At 42.1% G+C, this 23789-nt stretch overlaps 1 protein-coding gene across 4 annotated transcripts; it reads left to right on the top strand.

The window, feature by feature from the left end:
- The first annotated feature begins 6597 nt into the window (after positions 1-6597).
- LOC103712233 (chorismate synthase) lies at positions 6598-21077 on the top strand. Of its 4 annotated transcripts, none has more exons than XM_008798704.5 (12): positions 6598-6883; positions 7126-7437; positions 7534-7632; positions 7733-7956; positions 9345-9535; positions 9696-9804; positions 9976-10289; positions 12420-12812; positions 18207-18291; positions 18391-19331; positions 19557-19962; positions 20466-21077. In XM_008798704.5, the coding sequence occupies exons 2-12, from the start codon at positions 7370-7372 to the stop codon at positions 20624-20626; spliced, it is 2991 nt and encodes a 996-aa protein (XP_008796926.3). In that variant the 5' UTR covers positions 6598-6883; positions 7126-7369; the 3' UTR covers positions 20627-21077. The 4 variants fall into 4 exon arrangements, with proteins under 4 accessions (XP_008796926.3, XP_008796925.3, XP_088568867.1 ...); XM_008798703.5 differs by having other exon boundaries at positions 7067-7437; XM_088712741.2 differs by having other exon boundaries at positions 6603-6883; positions 18391-19962.
- The last annotated feature ends 2712 nt before the right edge of the window (positions 21078-23789 follow it).

The raw sequence follows: 23789 nt of genomic DNA, 5'->3' as shown, positions 1-23789 counted from the left end.
CAGCAGGCCGAGACCAGAAGGCTGAGCTGACCTCAGAAGGCCGACCTCGTCGTCTATATGCTGCGGCCATGCCCTGCAGCAGCCTCACCGCACCATGCTTTACTTGCCGGCCACGCCATGACATATCAATCAGGAACCATACCCTGCTACGACTGTCAACGCCTCATTATTTCCAAGAATGTACTGCACTGCGCGCCACAAGCAAGCTCTGGCTGCACGCCATCTCCTCCCATGATGAGAATGGGCCATCCACGGCAACTTATTACTTCCACGCCCACGTCCAATCGTGACGGTAACCCATTAATTCGCCCAGTCACATCACAGGTAACCCTGCCACTCTCCCTATAAAAAGGGAGGCTTCTTCCTCCCAAATGGGGATTTTTTTGGACTTCTACATACAGTCCCTCTCCTTCTCCAAAATTAAGCCCCCCTCTGACTTAAGCATCGGAGGGCCGGCACCGGAAAAGCCCGGCCACCGGCTTTTTGCAGGTTCCCTGGAGGACGCCGCTCGCCGACGGATCGCCGCCCGCCAATGTTTGCCGGAGCTCCTCCTCCTCAGCCGACGGCCGCCCCCGGGTCCAATTTCCAGCAACAGTTGGCGCTAGAGAAAGGGCCCGAGTTGCGGCCATGAAACTAAGGAGCAGAGGAGTCTTTAACGCCTCTCGGCATCATGCTCCAAGTCCCGAATGCTCAGTCCAGAATTTACCACCAAGATCTCCGGTGATCAAGTTCCACAAGTCCAATCCGAGCACTTCGACGCGCTAGTGCAGCAAGTCCAAGCGCTAGCTATTGCAGCTCAAAGCCTGCAACAAGTAGAGGCCCCTCTTGTGCCGCCTCCACGGGTTCATATTAAGCAGAGGAAGAAACTTTCTCCCGAGCCATCTCGAATTAAGCATGGCTCCCGCTGCAACGACGTATGTGGGGGCAACCAGTAAGAAGTAGTAGCCCAAGTCTCACATCAACGAGTTGGAGGAAAAGAGAAATAAAAGCTGAGGTCTAGAGAAGGAGGGTTATGGAGTTTTAAAATGGGATTGTGAGCCTCTGTGGCAAAGGGTACAGCCCCATTAAATCTCATTATCCTTCCAAGTCTTCTGTCTTCCGGTAGCAAGAAACCAGCATGTACTCCCTCCTCACGGGCGTAAGTCCTCAAGACGGCACCCGCGACGTTGCTCTCCTTCAGAGCGTTGCCATCACCAAAGCCCCCGCCGAGCTCAGAAGGCCGAGCCGAGCTCATCATGCAGGCCGAGCTCAGAGAGCCGAGCCGAGCTCAGAAGACTGAGTCGAGCTCATCATCCATGCTGCCGAGCTCAGAAGGCCGAGTCGAGCTCATCATGCAGGCCGAGCTCAGAAGGCTGAGCCGAGCTCATACAAGCCGAGCTCAGAAGGCCGAGCTCAGCAGGCTGCCGAGCTCAGAAGCCCGAGCGCAGAACACCTCCCAGAAAATCGAGCCAAAGAAGGCTGGTGCTGAGCCAAGTCCTGAGGGACTTCGAAGCTCGAGAGCCATCAAAATATCTCCAAAAGGTACAGAACGCCACTTTGGCTTCAAATAATTTCAATATTTTATCTATTTTCAGATCGGAGAATCCAAAAAACGACCTACAAGTATCCCTATCTCCAACGTCGCCCCGCTCCGAATAAGGGCGCACGATCGCCAACGAAGTCTATTTCTTGTATGTATCTCCAATGATGCCCCGACTAAGTTCGGGATGCCCCGACTGTCGACAGTGCGTGCCCAGACCCCTCGACACTTCGGGAAGACGGGGTAGTACCTTCGCGGCCCTCCGTGGCGCTCAACACCAACAACGGGGTAGTACCTTCGCGGCCCCCCGTAGCGCCTCCTCGACTAAGGTCGAGATGCCCCGAGTGTCGACAGTGCGTGCCCAGACCCCTCGACACTTCGGAAAGATGGGGTAGTACCTTCGCGGCCCTCCGTGGCGCTCAACACCAACAACGGGGTAGTACCTTTGCGGCCCCCCGTGGCGCCTCCTCGACTAAGGTCGAGATGCCCCGAGTGTCGACAGTGCGTGCCCAGACCCCTCGACACTTCGGGAAGACGGAGTAGTACCTTCGCGGCCCTCCGTGGTGCTCAACAACAACAGGGTAGTACCTTCGCGGCCTTCCGTAGCGCCTCCTCGACTAAGGTCGAGATGCCCCGACGAGTCGACAGTGAGCCCGAGCTCCCTCGACCTCGGGATGACGGGGTAGTACCTTCGCGGCCCCCTAAAATGTTCGTGATTGACAACAAAACACCCCCAAAATGTTCATGGATAACAACAAAGCAACGCCCACACAGATCTCCAATGGCAACTATTTCTCCTATTGTGCCGGCGTCTCTAGAAAGCGGACCCCGAACAAAAGAGCGTCCACAAAAGTTAGTCGAGGAGCAAAGTTGCCGACCTCGGCGTGAGACGCTCGGCTCCGACAGTAAAAAAAAAAGTTTCATGGCCTGAATTTTCACCTTGTCAGCTGGGAGAAGTGCGACACGGAAGATCTGTTGCGTCGTCTCGACGTTCTCGAGAGCTGAGTCGACCATAAGCCAAAGAAGGCTGCTGAGTCGACCTGAAGCACTTGACTCCAACTACATGAGAGGTACACCCTATTTGGCACGCACATCTCCATATATATTTGGCTATATTACAGGATGATCGACGACTGGACTACTTCCTTCGCCCGAGCCAAAAAGCAGCTTGAACTCGGAAGTCGGGGGATAGTGTTGGGGGGAAAAATAGACCACCCCACACATACAATTAAAGCACCCAAATCTGACAACAAGCATGAGCTCATCATGCAGGCCGAGCTCATCATGCAGGCCGAGCTCAGAAAGCCGAGCCGAGCTCAGAAGACTAAGGCCAGAAGGCCGAGCACAGAAGCTGTCGAGCTCATCCAGGCCGCCGAGCACAGAAGGCTGCCGAGCTCATCCAGGCCGCCGAGCTCAGAAGGCTAAGGCCCAGAAGGCCGAGCACAAAAGCTGCCGAGCTCATCCAGGCCACCGAGCACAGAAGGCTGCCGAGCTCATCCAGGCCGCCGAGCTCAGAAGACTAAGGCTCACAAGGCCGAGCACAGAAAGCTGCCGAGCTTAGAAGGCCGAGCACAGAAGGCTGCCGAGCTCAGAAGGCCAAGCACAGCAGGCCTAGCACAGCGGGCCGAGCACAGAAGGCCGAGCACAGCAGGCCGAGACCAGAAGGCTGAGCTGACCTCAGATGGCCGACCTCATCGTCTATATGCTGCGGCCATGCTCTGCAGCAGCCTCACCGCACCATGCTTTACTTGCCGTCCACGCCATGACATATCAATCAGGGACCATACCCTGCTACGACTGTCAACGCCTCATCATTTCCAAGAATGTACTGCACTGTGCGCCACAAGCAAGCTCTGGCTGCACGCCATCTCCTCCCATGATGGGAATGGGCCATCCACGGCAACTCATTACTTCCACGCCCACGTCCAATCGTGACAGTAACCCATTAATTCGCCCAGTCACATCACAGGTAACCCTGCCACTCTCCCTATAAAAAGGGAGGCTTCTTCCTCCCAAAGGGGGTTTTTTTCGGACTTCTACATACAGTCCCTCTCCTTCTCCAAAATTAAGCCTCCCTCTGACTTAAGCATCGGAGGGCCGGCGCCGGAAAAACCCGGCCACCGATTTTTTGCAGATTCCCCGGAGGACGCCGCTCGCCGACGGATCGCCGCCCGCCAATGTTCGCCGGAGCTCCTCCTCCTCAGCCGACGGCCGCCCCCGGGTCCAATTTCCAGCAACAGATATGATAGCTAGATTTTTAGGGACGAATGAAGATGATGGGACGACGAAGGGGCTCCAACCTACATGGAGGGATAGGAGGCAATTCAAAGAAGGGTGATGGGGCGGCAACACGAGGGTTAGGGTTTGTGGATAAGGAGGGTAGAGAAATTTATTTAAGAGGCTAGGGTTTTGGGCTATCCAGGGGCTTCAAGCTGTGCAGTGGGTTGGTTGGCGAGGCGAGGCGGCATGAGGGTTAGGGCTCGAGAATAAGAAGTGCATAGAATTTTGTTTAAGGGGTTAGATATTTGGGCGGTTGCACGCATTTTCCACATGCATGGGGCACATGTGGCCAAAGCTATCTCCCCTTTTTTCCCGAACAATCAGAGCCAAAATCCATTGATTGGACCCAAAATGGTCAAACAAAATTTTTCTTTTTAGAAAAGATGGGTGCATCTCCTAATTCGAAAAAAATAGATGGTGAGAATCAAGATCTACCTCCCATAAGATTTTAGTTTTTTCATGATTGTTTCTAGTAGTTATGTTTATTTTAGAATCGAAAATATTACTAAGTGGAAGATAAATCAAGCTAATAGCATGCTAATGTGGTTATTTATTTTTCTTAAAAGCTCATGAGTATCATATAAAATCAGATAGAGTTGCAAATAGAATCGGATATTCGAATATATATTGGATAGTTATCTATCCATATCCATATCTTATTTTTTTTTTGACGTTTTTTTTTACGGATAAAGCAGATATTTGTCGAATGGTTAAATTTCTATCTATATTGGATAAATTAGGATACGAAAAGAAGATTTGTTTAATTAAACCCTCCATCCTCTCCTCCTTTTTCTGTTCTCGAAGTTAAGTGCAACCATATTTCGGATTGCATAAACCTTGGGTGCCATCTTTCTTTGGTTGTAACTAGATGACCCGTCCATAAACGAGAGTGCCTCATGTCCTGCACTGTGTTCGTGTCTGTTTATTGAGCTTTCTTCACTTCAGCGAGGAAGCTGAAGCATTCTATGCTTACTGGACTGAGATGGAAGTTGAAAGGGTAGACAAAAGCTGGCAGGACCGTGAGAGGGTTGAATGAGACCTTCTGGTGACTCGGTATCCACCTCTGGAAAGAAAGGTATATTTGAAATCCAAGATAATGCCGCATCTGCTATTTGATATATTATTGAAAATAAGGGGGAATAAATGATGGAGACTAAAAACCTGATTAAAGGTGGCATTGTCCACGGAGAAACCACCCCAAAGTCAAATCACTATGGTATCTCCTACTCCTTTGACAATAGACCGGAGGGCCTTAAACTGGCCCTCTTTCCATTCTTCGAATTAAATAAGACCTTGGGACATGAAACTGGAGCTACAGTCTCGTTTCCGTCCATCAGTTAGCAAGCAAACCAACCAGACCAACTTTTTACTGCCACGCGGCAGGAGTTATGATAAAAGGCCCTGGTCTCGAAAGAGATGCAGTATAACGAGCCATTCGTAAAAGTGGTATACTATTAATGATTCGGTACTTCTTGATCGAGTGAAAGCACAAGCACTTCGTTAAAAAAAATAATCTCGCGGATGGAAGTGTACCATACCAAGTTGGTGAGAGAAGGAGACTTGTTCTATGATAAAAAAATGAAAACAGAAAAGAACCTTAGGGCAGTCCGTGGCCCGAAGTTGACTTGGCTTTGCCAAAAGGCCTCATCTCCAAAGCCTAGCTCGTGAGGCGCCCCTCTCATCCAGTTTGGTTCATTGCCTGCTCCTGAAGGTTAAGTGGGATCTCCATTTTGGTACAACGAGCAGAAGTTTACCATCGTTAGTGTAGTAAGATTCGTGGAACTAATCATGGCCGATTGCTGAGCCCACTTTGGCTCAGCTGCACCGCCTGGGGTCGGGGTGCGAGCCACTCCAGAAGTAAACTAGAAAGGAAACGTGAGATGACTTGAATTTTGTTGATTTATTACATAATGATTTTATTGAAAAAGACCAAAGTCACGGGTATCTTTTTTACCCCTTTGCCCCGTTTTCGAGATGAAAAAATGGAGAGTGGGCAGCAATCTCCATTTTTTTTACTATATATTTTTTGTTTTTTGGGCGTTAGATCTAGGTGGGTTTTCAAGGCCCAGTACAGGGGCCGAAAGCTCCGTTTTCTATATAGAGATCTAGCCGCAAAATGAAAATTTTTTATTGCATGATTTAGGCTGGCTCATACGACCGAGGATACTAACATCAAAAGGGCAAATCCTTTTGAGCTAAACAGATCAGGTCATGTATTATCCGATCCACTTAAAGCAAGTAGAGAGATAGATTAGGATCCAATTATATTAGGTGTTATAGGTGCTATAGCCAATTGAACTGTTGGGATCCAAAATAGAGTTATGACAAACTTAAAGCAAGTAAAAAGACAGGCTCTCTATCTCACATTGTGTTGAAAGTAAAATCTTAAGAGTTGTAAAAAGTGAGTTTAAATTAGAGGTAGAGTTGGAAAGAAGGAGAATACAAGTCTCTTACCATATAGAAGTATGAATTAGATAGAGATGACGCAAGATGCATATCTTAATATTCCAAAAAAATTAGAAAATCAAATATATTATTTTTAAAAATTTAATGTATGAGTACATGTATTCATCATGACTAGAAATAGTTTTTTTTGTTTTGTTTTAGAAAACAGTTTAATTTAGTCATGAATAAGAGAAGAAATGTTTAATGAGAAGAAGCTCCAAAAAAAAAAAAAAATTGGTGTCCCTCGTCCCTGAAAGAAACAAGGAGGTCGCAGCCGTAAATTCGCCGAAAGAAAGTAGGCTTTTTCCATGAGAAAAGTCGGAAATGAAATGACACGGGCCAAGTACATTTCTATCGCGAGCGCGTTCTAATTTGGGTCACCCCCCATCTCCTTTCTCTCTCTTATATCGCAGTCGGCAAGACGAGAGAGAACTTCCCCCCCTCCCGGCCCTGGCCCCCTCCTCTCTCCTCACATCTCTTCCCTCTTCTTCGATTGGAGTTGGAATTCGATCGATTCGAGCCCTATCCCTTCACCCCTCCCCGCCCCCCCGCCGCCCCTGCACCCCCCGCCCCCCCCCCCCCCCCCCCTGCTTCGCCGATCGCCGTCGCCGTACGATTCCCTCGCGCCCTCCGATTCAGGTAGCTCCTCTCTGCCCTTCTTGTTTTTTTGTTTAACCCTAAATCTCTAGGGTTTTGGAACCCCCATTCCAAGAATCGAAGCCCTTTCCCGTAGATTCTGTGGTGTTAGGTTAGAAATCTCTAGATTCTGTGCGTTGATCTCTCTTTGCGAGAGGATTTATGGTTATCTGTGTTATCTAACAGGTTTCTGATGGTTAGTTGGTGATTTATCGTGATATCAGTTATCTGTGGATGGTTTTTAGGTGTAATTTTCGGAATCCGGAACTGTACAGAAGTGTAGATTTCACTCCCTAGGCTTTGGCAAGAAGGGGGTGCTTCGTTCGGGCTTTCTTCAGTTGGTAGTGCTATAGGTACCAAGTTATCATTTTTGAGATTGTTTGATTTGTTATGCGAAGTTGAGCTACCTGGAGCTTGGGGTGCATTGAATAGAGGGTGGTTGTGTACTTTTCTGGTTGATTACTTTCTTTGTGCATTTTGTCATCGGGAATGAGTCTGGAGAATGAGGCGCAGTTGGTGCCAGAATCTCAGCTTGAAAGTAAACCCGAATCTCAAAAGTAAGCATTTTTGACTTAGATCTTGTTAGCTTTTCTTAATATATTGATGTTGTTCGTTAAACCCTTCGTTTTTTGCCTTCTGGTAATGGGGCTCAGGCAGTCGAAAATATCCTACACCAGAGATTTTCTGTTGTCATTCAGCGACTTGGATATTTGCAAGAAGCTACCTAGTGGATTTGATGCTTCAATTCTGTGGTATAGTTTGAAACTTTGAATGAATCTATGTTAGGTGTTTGCTCTTCAATCTGACTCTTAAATTGGTTTGGGCTTACCCCTTGTTGTTCTTTGGAAGCAGTGAACTTGATGATGCTTCGAATAGTATACTTGAGCGGCAAAGAGGTCTAGGAGGCTCTTCTTTTCAGGGTCTAAAGCGCAACGACTATGGTTCATTGCCATTAAATAGGTTGGATGGTTCAGGTAGCTATTCTCGAGGAAGCTCGGGGAGGTGGGACACCCGGTCCTCTGGGTCGACTGATAGAGATGGAGACTTTCAGTCTGACCGTGAATCTGTTATTCAAGGTTTGTTGGTTGTGTACATCACTTTTGATCAACGAAATTTTTCTTGTAAATGCTATGAGAATTGTTCTGCTCTGATGCTTGCCTAGTGGTTTCAAATAATATCACATCATTTATATGCTTGATGTAACCATTGGTAACTTTTTGTACCATTGATTGTCACTTATGTTCAAGAATTTCCACTACCTGATGGCAGTGGCACCTGCATGTTCATGCAATCAACCATCTTTCATTACCAGAGTTAATTAAAACTATGAGCTCGGTTTCCATTGTTATATCAGGAAATGAATGCAAATGACTGAAAGTTTGAAACAAACATGTTTACGTACATGCACATAATTATAGATGACATTCGAAACAATTGGAGGAAACCTTTTAATGATGCTTGGGTATGTTTGTAGTTGTCTCATTCTGCAAAAGAAAATTTCATATTGCTGAATAGCTATTATTTTCCCGCTTCCTATATTTTCCTTCTTAAACCAACTTGTTATCTGTGGGACTGTCTGATTACTTTTATTTTAATAACTTTTATTTCATAGAGCAGTGCAATTTTAACTTTTCAGAAATATTGCTATATTTAGAATGTTTGTGGATAATTTCGTATTTCAGGACTTCTCTTTGTGTATACACGTGAAAAGAAAAAAATCTTGCTTGGTGAAGCTAACAGTTAATTCCAGCCTTGGTTACATGATCACAAATTTAATTCCAGCCTTGGTGAAGCATGCGCACACACATGCATGCACACACCCACGCCCACATACACACATGTGCACACCTACCCACCCACCCACACTCACATGCATACCCATACACACCCACGCACTCATGCATACCCATGCTTGCGCACGCGCACACACACGTGTGTGTGTGTAAGACAAATTTCAACAAATCAAATAAGAGCACAAATAAAAAAAGGTAAATTATGGCAAACTTAAATGAGATAATAAAGATATATTAAGAGATTGGAGGACCGCATATGTGTGCAACTGTGCGAGCGGAGGAGAAGCTTTTGGGTTCTTAACTTTTCTCTCCTTTTTTAAAGAAAGTTCTCTATGATAGAAATTAACAAAAATCGGAAAAAGGAGGCATAAATTTGCAAATGAAAGGTCTCCATTGAGCTTTAGGAAGTATTTAAGGATCGGTTTCATAATCCGGAAGATTAAAAAACATGTTCCATGGGGCATTAACTTAAGCCAAGTTATCAGAACTTGCCCAACCATATGTCGATGGTCATCTTAATTGACATGCAGCTTACTGCTTTCGAGGATTTTCGTCTCTTAGATTTTCTTTTTTCATGGGTTGTATCATTATTGTATGGTCGTATGCCTCTTCTTCTCTATGATGAACTTCAGTGGATTCTGCCATTTGAGTATGTGTTTTGAATCATGCAGATTCTGGTAGGCGACTTGGAAACCAATCTAGACGTTCCTGGCAACATCCAGAGCATGATGGACTTTTGGGAAGTGGTGCATTTCCAAGACCCTCAGGAAATACTGGAACCTCAGCACCAAAGGCCCGGGGGAGCAGTCATTATCAGCTCAACAGGAGTTCTGAACCTTACCAGCCACCACGACCATATAAGGTTCACCAGTTTCATTGGCATCTGGTTCTGAATTTGAATTCTTTTTCCCCTCTTAAGCTTCTTATAATGCCACAGAAGTATAAGTAGTTTGGCATATTTCTATTTGACATATCAGCTTAAGCTTGCATAGATTAATGATCTGAAAAAAAATTATATCCAGGCTATACCTTTTTCACGAAAAGACTACAGTGATTCATGTAATGATGAAACATTTGGTTCTGCTGAATGTTCAAGCCAGGACAGAGCAGAAGAGGAAAGAAAGAGAAGAGGTAATTTTTTCAATCTGTACTAAACTGGTACTTGTTCAACTTCTCAGCTTTGTTTCCCCCTTGAATTTTGACTGCTTGTGTTTATTTCTGACTTGAACCAATAAGATTAAGTACATGTGTATTTCTTTTTTTTTTCTTTTCCCTTTTTTTGGTTTTATATTTGATATGCAGCATCCTTTGAGTTAATGAGGAAGGAGCAACACAGAGCACTACAAGAGAAGCCAAAGCAGGATAATAACAAAGAAAAAGTTGATTCTGATATTATTGCACTATTAGAGAGTTCTGTTGATAAAAAAGGCATAATGAACAGAAATGACAAGTCAGATGACTCTTTTACATCTTCCCTTTCCCAGCATGATTCTTCTAAGTCTTCTTTCCCTCCTCAAGCTCCTGCATCTAGGCCACTCGTGCCTCCTGGTTTTGCAAATGCACTAGTGGAGAAAAATCTATGTGTGCAGTCTTCAAGCACTTCCCATGCATCGGAGGTATTAGCATTGCACCTTTTAAAGTTACTATGAATGTTATTGCTAATCACAAAAGTAATTTACTTTCTCCTGATAGTAACTAGATGGTTTTAAACTCACTATTTAGTCTCTTTCAAAAATGATGTATAGAGTACTTCGTTTTTCATTATTTTTGCTTAACTGTTTTGTATTTACTATAATTGCTCTGCATGCCTAACTCCATATTCAACTTCTTGTTTTCTTTCTTCAATATTGAAGTTTCATTTGAATGGGGCATTATCAAGCTAGATACTATGTTTCAACTCTATTCTCTAATTTTTGTGGATATGTTGGTTTATTAATTTGAATTATCGGGTCATATGATCCTGCTGAATCTTTTCAAGGCATGAAAATGCCTAAAGTATGGTAAACTTATTTACTTGATTATGTTAACAGCTAAGATTTTGCTGAAAGAGGGAAATCTGTGTTCATGGGAAAAAAATTCTAATTCAAGAACATATATATTCTTTACCATAGTTTTGATTTTCAATATCATGAAAAATGAAATGGAAACTTATACCATGAAACTGATATTAGTAATTTGGTGGTTCTCCCAGATTATGGATTTTTTCTTTGTTGACCTTGAAAGAAAAAGAAAACAAGAGTTAAAAATTTAGGGCAGGCCAGCTACCTAGTAATGAGGGTATCCTTTCATAGAGGGAAAGGAGCATATTAAAGCCTTTATATAATACACATTGAGATTGCCCAGATTATCAATTCACATTACCTAGGTATATGCTGCATAATGCTGATGCACTGGCCAAATCTGGAAGCAGGGGTGACAAAAAGGGGTCCAATGGGTGGGTCAGATCAGATCAAGATGGTTGATAAGTGCTTTTGTGGAGGCAACAAATTAGCCTTTTTAGGCTGTTGTAATGATTGAAACAAAGAATATATCTTCACCGTTCAAATGAAACAGCAACTGGCTTCTATCTTTGGGTATCCACCCATGAGGCAACTCCAAATAAACTCCCTTGTTAATGGAGGGTGCAATTGGTATCTGGATAAAAGCCAAATCCCTGTATTCTGGACACGTGAAGCGGTTCCATTAGAAATAGGACCTTTTGTAAATGATAATGTGAAAAAAATGAACCCAATAGCCAACAAATGATGGATTCAAACTGCTATAGCTAACAATTAATCAAATGGTATGCACAGTCCTATATCCGGTCGATGGCTGCCCACCCCCTTCATATCCACCCCATGTCATGAATATTCAGTACGTGTGCTGGTGTGGTGGTGGCTCATCACAATCACATTGATGCAGAGCACATAGAGTACAACACCTACAATGTGTCTTTATTGTACAAGTATTTGTATGCCTTCCATCATTTTTGCCATAAAATTCAAGTTCAATAGTGTCGATAGGCAGACATACTCTAAAATGTTGATTTGTATGTGATATTACCTAAAACTATAAAATGGTCATGTTAAATAGAGAAAGGTGTAGGTTTCTTGGATAATTTATGATGCTAGATTTCTGTGAGTAGTTAAAACTTATGTTTGTTCAAATTATGCATATACACTAGTATAAAGAATTTAAAATTAGTCTTAAAAAAGCGGCATTTTTTAATGTCCTTACTGCAAGTTTCTTTTATGTACTGCTATATCCTTTTGTGCCACTGCATGCCAAATCTTGGCATAATACAACACTAGATGGATTTTGCCAATTTCTGATTCGCACAGATATCATAAATGGTACTTTCTCTGACACAAATGTATGCTTCATTCATAGTCCATTGTCTTACCTTAAATTTTATAATACAAAAATAAAACATCAGTATTGATTATTGCAAAGAGTGCATATTCAGCACATGCATCTTCAAATCAGCTGGTGAGTAAACTATATTAGTGGCTAGCTCTTTTCTATTCGAACTTTTTCAACATAGTAATTTTATCTGCTGTTTTCTTACAAGTCCTTCATTTGAGCTAAATGAATGACATTTATTGGACAAGATACATGACACCTAAAGCTTATTGAAAGAAAGAAGAATTCTCTAGTTTGCTTGCATTGCTTTATTTAAACAGATTCTGCTATAAATTGGTATAGCCCTTCCTTTGTTCGTTATGTGTATATTAATCATGCTGCAAAATTTCTCTTTACCTTCTCAGGCTAGGAGTGTTGCTGTGGAGGATAAGATTCCTCTAGATGGCATGGATAATGATCAAGAGAAAAGGAATCAGTCAGCTGCATGCTTGAATGCAAATGTGCAGAAAAGTGGCTCCATGAGCACTTCTGTTTTTCTGGTAAATGAAAGCTTATCAGCAAATGTGGAAGTTGTTAAATCTTCAATTGGTTTTGAAAATGTGGCTGGTATGTCTGCTGGTCTTCAAAAAGTCAATGAAGTTTGGGAAGATGATATAGTGAAAGATTTTTCCAACAAAAAAGGGACCAAGTCTGAGATTATGGAGACAGTTGGTCAGGATCATTCTACATCAATTCTGGAAAAGTTGTTTGGCAGTGCTCTGTCAAAAAATTATGACAATTCACCTGCTTATGTTGAGGTATGATAATGTCTTCTGTTCAGTTCATCTCTATTTTTTTTGTCCTAAAAGTGCAGTACTTAATGTCATAGCTTTCCATTCCAATATGTCTCTTGCTGGTCCTTTTCTAACCAACAAATTTGGTGGTCATTACCGGACATTCTTACAATTATTTTTACTATCATATGGTTGTGCTATCATGAATATTTAATAGAGGATCTGCTAGCGAACTATGGTTTGCTGTTTCCTTAATATAATATTTGCTAGCCTCAGTGTTGATTAAAGATATTTGTTTACTGGATGCTTTTAAAATGGTTTAGCTGTTTATAGTGCAACCACTGTATAGTTGGAGCTTGTGTAAAGAAATATATATTATCCATTTTTTCTTCCCATTTCCAATTAATATTTCTTTGCTAAATATAAGTTGTTATAGGGGTAGTGCAAATGAATATTGGATTTGAATTTATTCTTTTCTTTTCACCATTCAATATACCATGCAAATCTAACAATCAAATTTTCGCCTGAAATGCTTTTGCATGGTGCTGGAGTTGTTTGAGCAGAACTTTTTTTGTTCTCATAACCACTTTCTAAAACTTGCAGTTCAAGTTTCCATAGAACTATTATATAAATTGTTACTGACTTGGATAGAAATTCTTCTGCTTCCACTATATATTCATGTATAGTTTAGGTTGAGATTAGTTAACTTAGTTATATGACTACACTTTCTGGGCATTCACCAAATTAAACTATGGTTACTTAAAACATTGAATTAGGGGCTTTGCATTGATGTATAGGTATATGCGATGTATAGGTATATGCTGTATCGATTGGGGAAGACTTCAAATTGACAAATAATACTCTGGGACATGGTTTCAGCTGCCACGTTTGCCAGTCTGTGCCAATTGACGCATACTGTGTTGGGCCTATACTGGCACTCAGCATGAATGGGCACAGCACCTATTAAACTATTAATATTATTAAAATGAATTTTTAAAGTCTTTTAGTTTTTTGCTTTTTGGCATGGAATGATACATGTGCCAGCACAGCATGGCATGTGCCTTGCCAGCAGGTTGCTGGCACAGATACCAGCACCGGTACATCCTTGCTCCAGGATATAAATTTTGTACTTTCAATTCAAGGGGCTCATTTGTAACTAAAATATCATGCCTCTTTTGGATGTTCAACAAGGATCCACAGTTTAAGTGTTGAGTAGAAGGTTTTAATATTGCATTATGCTGTCATGATGGACCCTTACTGAAACCATTATTGGCCATTACAATGGTCATAGTGGCTGTTATTTGCCTCAAAAAGTTGGATTTCATTTTTTTATTAAAATAATCACCATTATAACAGCTGCTATAATGGTTTTATAATGAAAGATAATGAATGGTAATGAGAAAATTGTTATCCTTTCATTTATGTTTCATTGGATAAAAATATTATGTTTGGACCACAAAATCACTTTTGAGGAATTTGATGCAAAAAATTGAATTTTGAAAAATACTATTTTATTTAAAGAATGGTACAAGTGAAAATCACGGCCATTATTTGCATTATAACAGACTGTTATAATACTAAGTGATGTGCTATATTGGCTGCTATGTTTTCTACTGTTATTATATATGAAACATAATTGGAGGTTCTTGTAAGTTGTAACCATTATAACGGCTATTGTGATGGTTATAATGCCGCTATTTAAAAGCTCGGTGGAGTATAAGATTTTAAATAGGACTTGATCATTTGATTAAGGTAGGGGTTTTGATGGGCTAAACAATTTTTTTATCATAAGTGAGCCAAAGAATTTTATGTTATTATGTCTTATCAAAATTTATTATGCCAATAGCTGAGTTTCAATAGAGGGAATGCTGCCAACATGAGTATTTGAAGAAATAATTTGGTATACTTGAAAGCAAGGTAGGCGTACCGGTCGCCTGCCGGACCGGTATGGTTCAGTTCGTACCGGAACTGGTCCGGTACGAATCGGTAGGCTCTTTTTTTATTTGGTTTTCACATCCGCGCGGAATAAATGCCACTCTGTGGCATTAATGAGCCAGCGGTTCACAACGTGGGCAGGGGAATTGCCTGTGCGGCGATTCACAGCACAGGGAACCGCGCGCAGGTGCGCGGGCTGGGGAACCGCGCGGGCAGGGGAATCGCCTATGCAGCGGTTCACAGCGCGGGGAACCATGCGCGGGCGCGGTTCCCCAGTGCGCGGGCCGGGGAATCGCGCGTGGATAAATGCCACTCTGTGGCGTTAATGAGCTTGCACGGGTGGAGGAATTGCTCGTGTGGCGATTCCCAGCGCGGGGAATGGTTCCCCAGCATGGGGAATCGCACACGGGCGTGATTCCCCAGTACACGAAACTGCGTAGGGCGGAGAATCGTGTGCCCGCGCGCGGCCCCGTGCTTGCGTGGGTGCTCTGCTCCGTGCGCAGGGCGCTTTGCCCGAGGAGCGCGTGGCCATTTTCGGCCATATGCTTTCCTACTGAAGAAAAAGAAAATACCGGTGCGAACCGGCCGGCTCGGACGGGTACCAGCTGGTACACCGCCGGTTCGCACAGGTACACGATCGGTACCAGTCGAGATCGGCTCGAAACAATTGGAACCAGTTTTCACGCTGTTCGGGTATTGGGTTCTAGGCTGGACTGGTCTGTACCGGGCCGAACCGGCTGGTACGGTCCGGTTCGGCAGACCATGCTTGAAAGAACACTATTATTATTTTTTTAGATAAAGGATGCACGAGCATTCCAATTAGGATAATAGAAAAAGCTTGTAATTATTTTACTCCCACTTGTATGAAAGAATGTTTACCAAATGGGATTAGAAGAACAATTAGAAAGAGGTCTGTGGTTTCGATCCGGCGAGTGTGACAAGCTCAGTTGGCTTTCATTGCTGAATTGGAGCTTATTAGGATGTCAGATGGTGGAGGTCATGGCTTGCCGCACCATCCCGTATTGCTCAGTACGGGGCGTACCATTCTGTTCCGGGTCAAAACCGATACAAAACTCATCTTCATATTGGTACAGATTTTGTACTGAGCACCAAGGTGTACTTGCCCGTACCGAGGCGTATGTCGACCTGTACTGAGGTATACCAACCTGTACCGAGGTCTACCGATCTGTACTGAGGTGTATTGACCTATACCGAGATAAAAGGCGAGAAAAATAGTTGAGTTGTTTCGGTATGCGGTATATACCATACCATACTGGTCCATACCGTATCAAACCGGTAATGTACCGGTACTGTATCTGGTACCAAGATTGCGGACCTTGGTGGAGGTAATGCGGGCTTTATCTGAGCAAACTTGAATTAGAATTTTTTGGCATGTTAAAAACATGTGTACAATGCAAGTAGAGGATAAATTTTGGTGAAGTATGATTTTTCTATTGTGATTAGATGGGTCATAGAGGAGGTATGGGATTATGCTTGTGTGCAAGAATTTGATTAGGCAAATTACCTATCTTGCAAGTGAGGGACTGAATAAACTTTTGAATTGTCTGTTGGTGATGCTCTGACTATGAAATACTATCTGTTTTTCCAACTTTCCACATAATTCTTTCAGGTTCATAAAATAATGTCTCTTAGCGGTTAAGGACATGTATAGATAAAAGCAAAAACATCAGATCCCCCAGCTGTCATTGATGTATAGTTTTGCTTCCCTATCCTTTCGCTTCTTATATTTTCTCCTCTTGTTTTAGTTTGAGACTGTTAGGTAATCTGCTATTAAGGTGTGTATTGTCTTCAGCGATGTTCTGTACATTAGAAGTAGTCATAGCCTTTTCAACTTTATATTTATAATTTTTACAATTTCTTAAAACAACTTTCTTTTCCCAATGAATGCAGCATTTTCATTCATGATCAATATAGTTTGTCATCCTGCTTCACTGTTAACTGATGTAGTCTTTCTTCCTATCCTCCCTCTCCTTTTGTTTCTTGATGTCTACTCTCTTCTTGAAGTGCATGCATAAAACAAGATTTTGATGCATCTGTTTTTTTCTGTTTCCTGTTATCCAATAAGTGCTTCAGAAAATAGCAGTCGAATTAGACTTTCATCATACACTTGCTTCTGATACATGGTTAGTAGGTGCTCAAATTGTTCAAAATATTCATGTCTTTCCTCACAAACTTGTTTACTATTGAGTTGGTAGTCAATGTCCTATTTGTTCTTAGCCTGCATGGAACTCGGGGGCTGTTTGGTTACATGGAAATAATTATGGGGCAATTCCAGTTATTACAAGCAGCTTAAATCTAATTTGGTTCAATGCAACTGCATTTATGTATTTGTGCCAATGGCAGCATTTTGACCTATCGCCAAATGGCCGTAAGTTGAACTACAGTAGTTCGGTGAGTGCTGATTGTTATGTCAAAGCAATAATAATTAGGTCATTGCAATATTTTAAAATTACAACATTATAAAAGTGATCAGTGTATATTAAAAAAATGTACTTGTTTATTATTAATAATAAAGAGCATAGATTGTGTTATATAGTTGAATGGTTTGTACTTTGATATATTATTGATATATTAATAATATATATTCGTATATCAATTATTGATATATGTTTCCAATATGTTATTGTATATTTCTATATTGATGTATCAATGTATTTATAATTGAAATTCTACATTTAGTGTCATTTTTCTCCATTTGGTCAAAACAGATTTATATATTTTCTGCAAGCAATCTCCATAAAACCAAATATTTAACCTGTAATTGAAACCCTAAAATTTCAACCTTACGTAGCTCCATTTACATAGCGCTCCTAGTCACAGGCAACCAAACAGGTACTTGATGAAAGGTACATCTGCACCCCCTACCAATTTATTTTACTCTGTGGACGTAATTTAGTCAAAATGCTAAAAGCTTATATACCTCAAGTTTTGTTTCCTCTGTTTCTTGTTTATTTCTTCAAGTATGTTAAAAGTCTTATGTGTGTTCTCATATGCATAGGGTATAGTTAGTTCAGAGTGATTTTAGTTATTAGAGTTGCATAGAAATGCAATGCGCATGCACATTCATCACTTTGATTTCATGTTTCTCTTCATATTAGAAATTTGCTATGATATATGCATCTGTACTGTATCATATATTCCATTCAAAAATAGTACATACTACATACCATATTGGAGACTACCTTTCTTTTAGATTTTCAGCAACCTGAAAATGTGTCGAGCAGAAGTGCCAGATTGCAGTACCTTTTAACCTGCCGGCTGGTTCTCTGGACAACTTTGCACTGAATTTATTCTTTCTTTTTTCCTGCTTTATTAAGAGTGTTACTTTGCACGCTAGTCTTATATTGATATTTGGTTTATTATTATTACATGTTGTCATTGAAGAAAGAAATCATGTATTGATGGTGACATATTTATGTATGATAAGAAACATCAGTGACTAATGCTCTTGCTACTCTACAGAATCAGGGTCTCGAAAGAGATGAGGAGACGTGCAGTCCTGCGGTATCCAAATCTTCGAAGTTTGCTCGTTGGTTTCTTGAAGAAGGTAAACCTATCAAAATAGACCTTGTATGATCCCTGAAGTGTGTTTTTCTCTTGATGTAGTACTTATCAATGTGGTTTTCTTTTGGCCTTTTTTTTGTAGAAAAAAAGCCCGTCGAAGATTTTTCATCCAGGGACTTGCTCTCTTTAATTGTCAATAACGAGAAAGTAGGTTCACAAACACCTGCAGTTTCTAATGACAAAGCTGCAGGGTATATCCCACCTAGCTTAGCTTTTGAAAATAATGATAATGCACCCAAACTCCTCACATCTCCTGCAACTTTGTTGATAGCTGGGATCTCTGAACAGTGTCATCAAGTTGATAAGCCGGATTCAAGTCCTCTTGTGCTTACATGTGAGGACCTTGAGCAGTCCATCTTGGCTGAGGTTAAAGATAGCAGTTCGACTTTACGGCATTCTGGACAGGGAGCTTGGACTGTATTGGATGGTAAATCTGAAGATCAGAGAACTAATGTGGATGACCATGCATCCCAACATCTTCTCTCTTTATTGCAGAAGGGAACAAAGAAAGATGCAATGGTGTGTCCTAGGTTAGGTATGGAATCGTTTGATAGACTCACTATGTCAGATGTGAAATCTGGTGTCAATCTTGGGGGTGTTCAGAATGCTACTGCTAGCAATTCTGAAACAGTCCCTGGTTCTGAGAAGACTGTGACGCTAGAAGCATTATTTGGGGCAGCATTTATGAATGAGCTCCATTCTGTGGAAGCCCCAGTCTCAGTTCAGAGAGGTTCAGCAGGAGGAATTAATGACAATGATGCTCCTCTTTCACATAAATTGCCAATTTCTCCCGCAGATGATGCTTTATTTTCTTCTAATTCTGGTGAGTATCCATCCAACAAGACCATTCATGAAGGAAAAATGTTATATTTAAACCATATTCAAGAAGCAAGAGGCTACAATGTTCCGGGGCCTGGGGCAGATAACAGAGACTCTCCTATTGAGGGTTCAAAGCTTGGTAGTGCTGGTCTCGAAGAAGGAGTTCTGGAGATTCACCTACCAGAAGAGGACAGTTTGATCACAGTGAGTGATTCTTTGGACTCTATAACCTCTGCCACTTTGCCCTTTGTGAATGCAAATAAAACTGAGGAGCTCTTACCTGAAAAGACTCCGGGAGAACTCAATGCTAAATTTCTTGATGCTATTCCCAGAAATGCGGAATGCATTATGCTTAGTCTGGATGGTCCACCTCATTTACGTGGCCCCTATGACATGGTTGATTCTGATAACCTTTATCATCATTTACAGGGTAGGCCATCTTCGCAATTGCCGCATCCGATGAATCAAACCAGGCCTTTATTCCAGCAATCGGATCATCTTGCTAATATGAATCAACAGATGAAGTTCACTGGTCCGGAAGGCATCCATCATGATCTGCACCGTCCTTTTCCTGCTAATGTTATCCCTCCTCATGCTTTCAGCAATGCTGGTGATCCGCGGTTTGACCCTGCTGCCCATCATCTCATGTTTCAGCAAATGCCACTTCCAGGAAATTTCCCACCACAATACCCATTTCAGGGATTGCCAAGAGGTGTACCACTATCTCATCCCATCAATCACATGCCGGGTTATTTACCTGAGATGGGCAATGTACATAATCATCCAATGCCCCAACGCCAGCCAAATTATGGTGGCCTTGGAATGGGAATGCCAGGTACGGTTCGTTGCCTTTATTGAGATACTGTTTCAGTATATTTTTGATTGATTGATTGCATTAAGTTTGGTTTTGGTTGAAGCTTACATGTTCTTGCTGTTATTACAGTTATAAAAGATGGCATAAATCAATTAACCATCCATCATGTGTTGTGCTAGATTCTGTTACTTGTCATTGTCCGTGCTTGAGTCCTGTAGTTAAGTTTCAACTGCAAGAGTAGAAATTGCTAGGAGTTGCTAGCTTATGTGCTTCAGAATCCCATGTTTCCGTTGTCTAGATGGACTAAGTAAAATTAGCAACACAACCCTTTCAACAGAACAACTGAATGTTCAACAGTCCTATAGATTTAATTGATCAATTTGTTATTTTGATCTCAATGAAGATTATATTCATATCTTATTTCATTTCAGAATCATATTGGTGAATTAAGCTGACATGTTTGTTCCTATATAATTCTCTTCTTTTTCTGATTAGTTTATTCTGTTCTTTGGTGCCACTTGCAGGACCTGTTGTTGGGGGTGGTACAGGTGCTCACCCAGAGGCACTTGAAAGGCTGATTGAGATGGAAACGAGAGCTAATTCAAAGCAGATCCACCCTGCAGCAGCTGGTTATATTCCAGGTATTTTTGGTCCTGAGCTCGACATGAACTTCAGGTATGGATGATTATTGGAGATCTCCAAGTCATGTTAATCTCAGTAAGTTGTGGAACCCCTTGTTTCTGGGGAGGTGGGGTGAATTTAATTTTCCTCTGGTGCTGGTGTATTCTGTAGTATAGGTTGTAATTTCAAGTAGCTTCTGGATGAGGTCTGGGTTTGGTCTCATATCCCATTTCCGAAACAAATAGGAAAATGAAAATTAAAAGTCAGTGTTAAAGAAGGTTAGGAAGGATATGATGGTGATGCATGAGATGGAATCCCCATGTATAGACAAGTCATGTGCTTTTTGGTGTTGATAGCTTATTAGAATGCAGTACCAGTCTCAGCATATATACTTGTCTAGCGACATTATGGGGAAAGGGATTTTTAAATGTTTGAGGATGGATAAAGTTGGGTTTGTATAAACGTTGATGCTATCCTGAAGCCTTTTAGGAAATATGGTTTCTGTTAATTTTGCATTTCATGTTTTTTAGCTGACATTTTTTTTTTTAATCTGGCCATTTTCTTTTGAGAGGTGTTCTAAATAGAATATAAAATTTTGATGGATCGAGCCCTTAAAGATTGAATTAAGCTTCCAGGTAAGGTTTATTCTTGTCTTCAACTGGTGTTTACACTGGTTAGAATAAGCTTTTGCGGTCAGACACCTTTTCTTTTCATGAGGGTTCAACCCATGGCTGTGACCGACTATCTGATTTATTTACCAAAACATCCTTGGGTTCAAAATTTACCCAGAGAATCATATGGATTGGAGGATTCTTTATTAGAAGTTCAAGGTTTTGGTCCAAAAGAGGAGGTTCTATCCACCAGAGGAGATAATCTGCGTTGCCTTTCAGATTTCAAACAGCTCCCATCAGTACTTGTATGTCTATACTTGTGCAGTTACACTTGAATTCGCATCTTCCATGAGTGAGGATGATGTAAAAAATCTAAACGAAAGGCATATTTGCGCCTACAGATTTTTACAGGATGTTAGAAATCAGCCTTTTTGCATTGTTAGTGTGCCATCTTTGGTAACAAGAAACATGTCCTGAGAAGTTTGTGGGGTTGGAAGTTGCTGATCCTGCAGTTTTCTCAATTTTTTTGGCATGTCGAAAAATCTAGAAAGTGAGCCGCTGATTTTCCATTGATCTTGCTAACTTCTTTCTTTTCAGAAAATTTCCATGATCTCATGTAGACAAAGAAGGCTTTACTTGGATTGCATGTAACAGGCCATTTCTTCTCTCCATCTCAGCTCGTTTCAACACTTTCCTCTGGGGATGTTGCACCCACACGGGATTCAAGCATCCTGGCAGGTTAAGTGCAAATCCTCTTCAAGTTGTACATGCATCCAGTATTCTTCAAGTTATAAAGAAAACCTAAGCTAAACTTATCTTGGGTCAGAAACTTCCATGTTCTCAACCTATAGGGTTTTCCTTCTGGCTAGGTCTGTGGAGGAACCATCGCTGGCGAGATCTTACATCCTTAAAATCTTAAAAGCCTGTGAATTTTAATAGCTAGTTCAAAATTTTCATGTTTCAAAACATTGGTCATATTTAACTTTGATCATTTTTGTGATTTTGCTTGAACTGACCCATCTGAGTTAGAGGTGCGACATTGGGTTACTCCACCTGAATTTACTTGCCCAAGGACCCTATGAGGTAGTATAAACAAGGCTCCGGTTTGGGCCCAAATATCCCAACCGGATCGCAAGATTTAGAGGGTTGACCTTCAACCTAACTTTAACTTAGACCCTGACCAAAATCAAACTCAGCCAAATTGAACCCAACTCAATATCTGAATATACAAATAATTCATATCAATGTTCTCAATTTATGTTTGATGTAAATTAATTATATATTTATATGACTTTATCTCTATCTTGTTAAAATATGTGTGCACCATTGAGAATGATGAGTGTTTGATGTCTCAATTGATGAATACCAATGCAACAAAATTGTTTCAAAACCTATCCTCTTATCTTAAAATTTCTATTCATAGTGTAATCCAATCCAACCCGCTAACTAAGCTGATGGGGGGCAAAATGGATCATCCAGCCCATAACAAAGAGGGCACCCAATTTCGGCCTAATAGACACTAACGCCGACCAAACATGTCTTCGGTCCGGTCCAGAATCAGCCCGACCTCGGACTCCACCAAAAGCTCCTTCAACCTCAGGTATTCGTCGACTCACTCGACTAAGCTCGGGGCGCCTCCTGTATTCGCCGACTCGCCCGACCAAGTTCGGAGCGTCTCCTATATTTGCCGACTTGCCTGATCAAGTTCGAGGTGCTCCACTGAGCACACCTCGGAAGCCGGGATACTAGGCTAGTCTTAGCACTCGTCTAGCCGACCTCGCCAAATATATGATGTGACCTCTCGACGAGCTCGGCCTCGCCAACGACCGCACCCATGTGCGTGCCTTCGCCCTCCTACATAGACGTACATTGCGATGCCACCACAACAAGCTACTCCGGCCGTGCCCTGACACGGCTGTCAATGTCTTATCGTTTCTAAGCATAGGTTCCGCCGAGCGTCACTATCAAGCTCTAGTTGCGCGCCAATCCCTCTCATGATGGGAATACGTCATATCCTGCCATGGCTATCAACGCTTTACCGTCTTCAAGAACGGACTCCACCGCGCGCCACAATTAGGCTTAGGTTGCGCGCCATTCCCACTCATGATGGGAATGGGCCATACCTCCGCCACCTAAGCGCTCCTATCGGAGCTATAAAGGATCCCAACAGGTAACGCCTAAGGGACTCTTAGCTAGACCAACAAAATCCTACTCTCTAATTTGATCGTCGGAGGGCCCTCACTGGAGACACCGGTGAGGCTTTGTGCAGGTACATCATCGGTCGCAAAAGGTGGCCTTTTCCGTCTTCCTCCGTACTCCGGCAGCTCCCCCAACTCCTCCAACGTGTCACCCTCGGGTCAGATTTGAACCACAACACAAACCAATCCAAATTTAGCTTAAGATGGTGGTGGGTTGGGTTATAGAAATCCCAATTCAAGACCCGGTTGGTTTGGGTTAGATTAAGGTTGCCATCAACCTGAGCTTGGACTAATGGTCTTCACCGAAAACAGGTGAATTAAGAGAGGATCAGAGCAGTGAGAAAATAGCAGCAAATAGATCAGGTGGAGCTTCATTTAAACATTGCACAATGTTTCGTACCGTAAGTCTCGTCGTTTT

The sequence above is a fragment of the Phoenix dactylifera genome, chromosome 16 (assembly GCF_051530095.1).
Source record: "Phoenix dactylifera cultivar Ajwa chromosome 16, Ajwa_hap1_PhDact_Kaust_v1.1, whole genome shotgun sequence".
Lineage (NCBI taxonomy): Eukaryota > Viridiplantae > Streptophyta > Magnoliopsida > Arecales > Arecaceae > Phoenix > Phoenix dactylifera.
Note: the sequence above shows the minus strand (reverse complement) of the source record. Positions and strands in the feature narration are given on the sequence as shown.

What these genes read in the sequence shown, in the direction of transcription:
- LOC103712233 (XM_088712741.2), top strand. Translation starts at nt 7,370, where the DNA reads ATGAGTCTGGAGAATGAGGCGCAGTTGGTGCCAGAATCTCAGCTTGAA. An exon ending in ATTCACCTGCTTATGTTGAG is followed by an intron (nt 12,813 to 18,206) that starts GTATGATAATGT and finishes GCTACTCTACAG; the next exon opens with AATCAGGGTCTCGAAAGAGA. An exon ending in CCTTGGAATGGGAATGCCAG is followed by an intron (nt 19,963 to 20,465) that starts GTACGGTTCGTT and finishes TGCCACTTGCAG; the next exon opens with GACCTGTTGTTGGGGGTGGT.